The 988-nt window shown below is 47.9% G+C and overlaps 1 protein-coding gene across 1 annotated transcript; it reads left to right on the plus strand.

The window, feature by feature from the left end:
* On the plus strand, positions 1-756 carry CSUI_007454 (uncharacterized protein; the record flags this gene model as incomplete). Its single annotated transcript, XM_068067599.1, has 1 exon — positions 1-756. A coding segment is annotated over one exon (458 nt), but the record flags the coding sequence as incomplete, so codon positions are not given.
* Between the last annotated feature and the right edge of the window lie 232 nt (positions 757-988).

Raw genomic sequence — 988 nt, forward strand, 5'->3', positions numbered from 1 at the left:
ATCAGAGAAATGAAACTCGAGACTCCAGCATCAAAGGAAGAGCGAACAAGGCGAGTGAAGCGCACCAGTTGAATTTAGCCAGCGGACATGACACAGAGAAGCTCGAAAAGTCCATTATTCTGTTGAATACCTCAGCTGTAGACCCGAAAGGAGGGTCAGCAACCTCAAGCGAAAGCGGAGAAGAGAGAGCTTACCATCAATTTCTTGAAAGGGTATTCCAAGCAAGAAACGCATACCGGAAATCGTCAACTGATGTACACAGACAGGAGAACCACAAGAAGCAGATAGAGGTAGGACAGCAAGCGGAGGAAGAGGAGAAAACGACAGGAGTAAGAGAAGGTTTCGTGGAGCTTGTCGAGGGCGTCGATGTCCGTCATAACTTGGCAAACGAGCCGGGAGGCAGCCAAGTGTTTGACTTCATCAGACAGTGGATGCTAGGAAAGAACGAAACAAAATGAGAAAGGGGGAGGAATGAAAGATCAGAAGAGAGACAAAGAGACACGAAGATCATAATAACGCAGAGAACACGACCAGAAACGACAGTGCGGGAAGAATTGCTGGGAAGTCTAAATAGAACACACTCCAGGGCATAGCGCTACCCTTTTGTGTTCTGTGTATGACTCAACTGGGGTGCATGATTTGAGTACATATGTTGTGGTTGCTGGGATGATTTGAGCACCGCAGTGACGTCTCAATTCCTGGGATGGTAGTGTTGCAGATGACTTTTTTTTTTCTCTTGTAGTTACAATGGAGAGTCTCTCAAATGTACAAGGGCAACAAATAACTTGTTCATAGGTTGGGAGTGGACTGAAGATGTGCCACATCACGTGGTCCTTGCCCCGTCCAAAATCCCGCTCCACAATGTTTTCTTTTTCGTGTTCGCCAAGGTCTACACCCGCCACACTTTAGATTCAACCGACCCTGTGGTGTTGCCTCAGAAGCTCTGATTGGGTGCCCTGTCCTCTCGTACGTTGTAAGTGCGGCCCGC

This window comes from Cystoisospora suis, assembly GCF_002600585.1.
Source record: "Cystoisospora suis strain Wien I chromosome Unknown contig_3940, whole genome shotgun sequence".
Lineage (NCBI taxonomy): Eukaryota > Apicomplexa > Conoidasida > Eucoccidiorida > Sarcocystidae > Cystoisospora > Cystoisospora suis.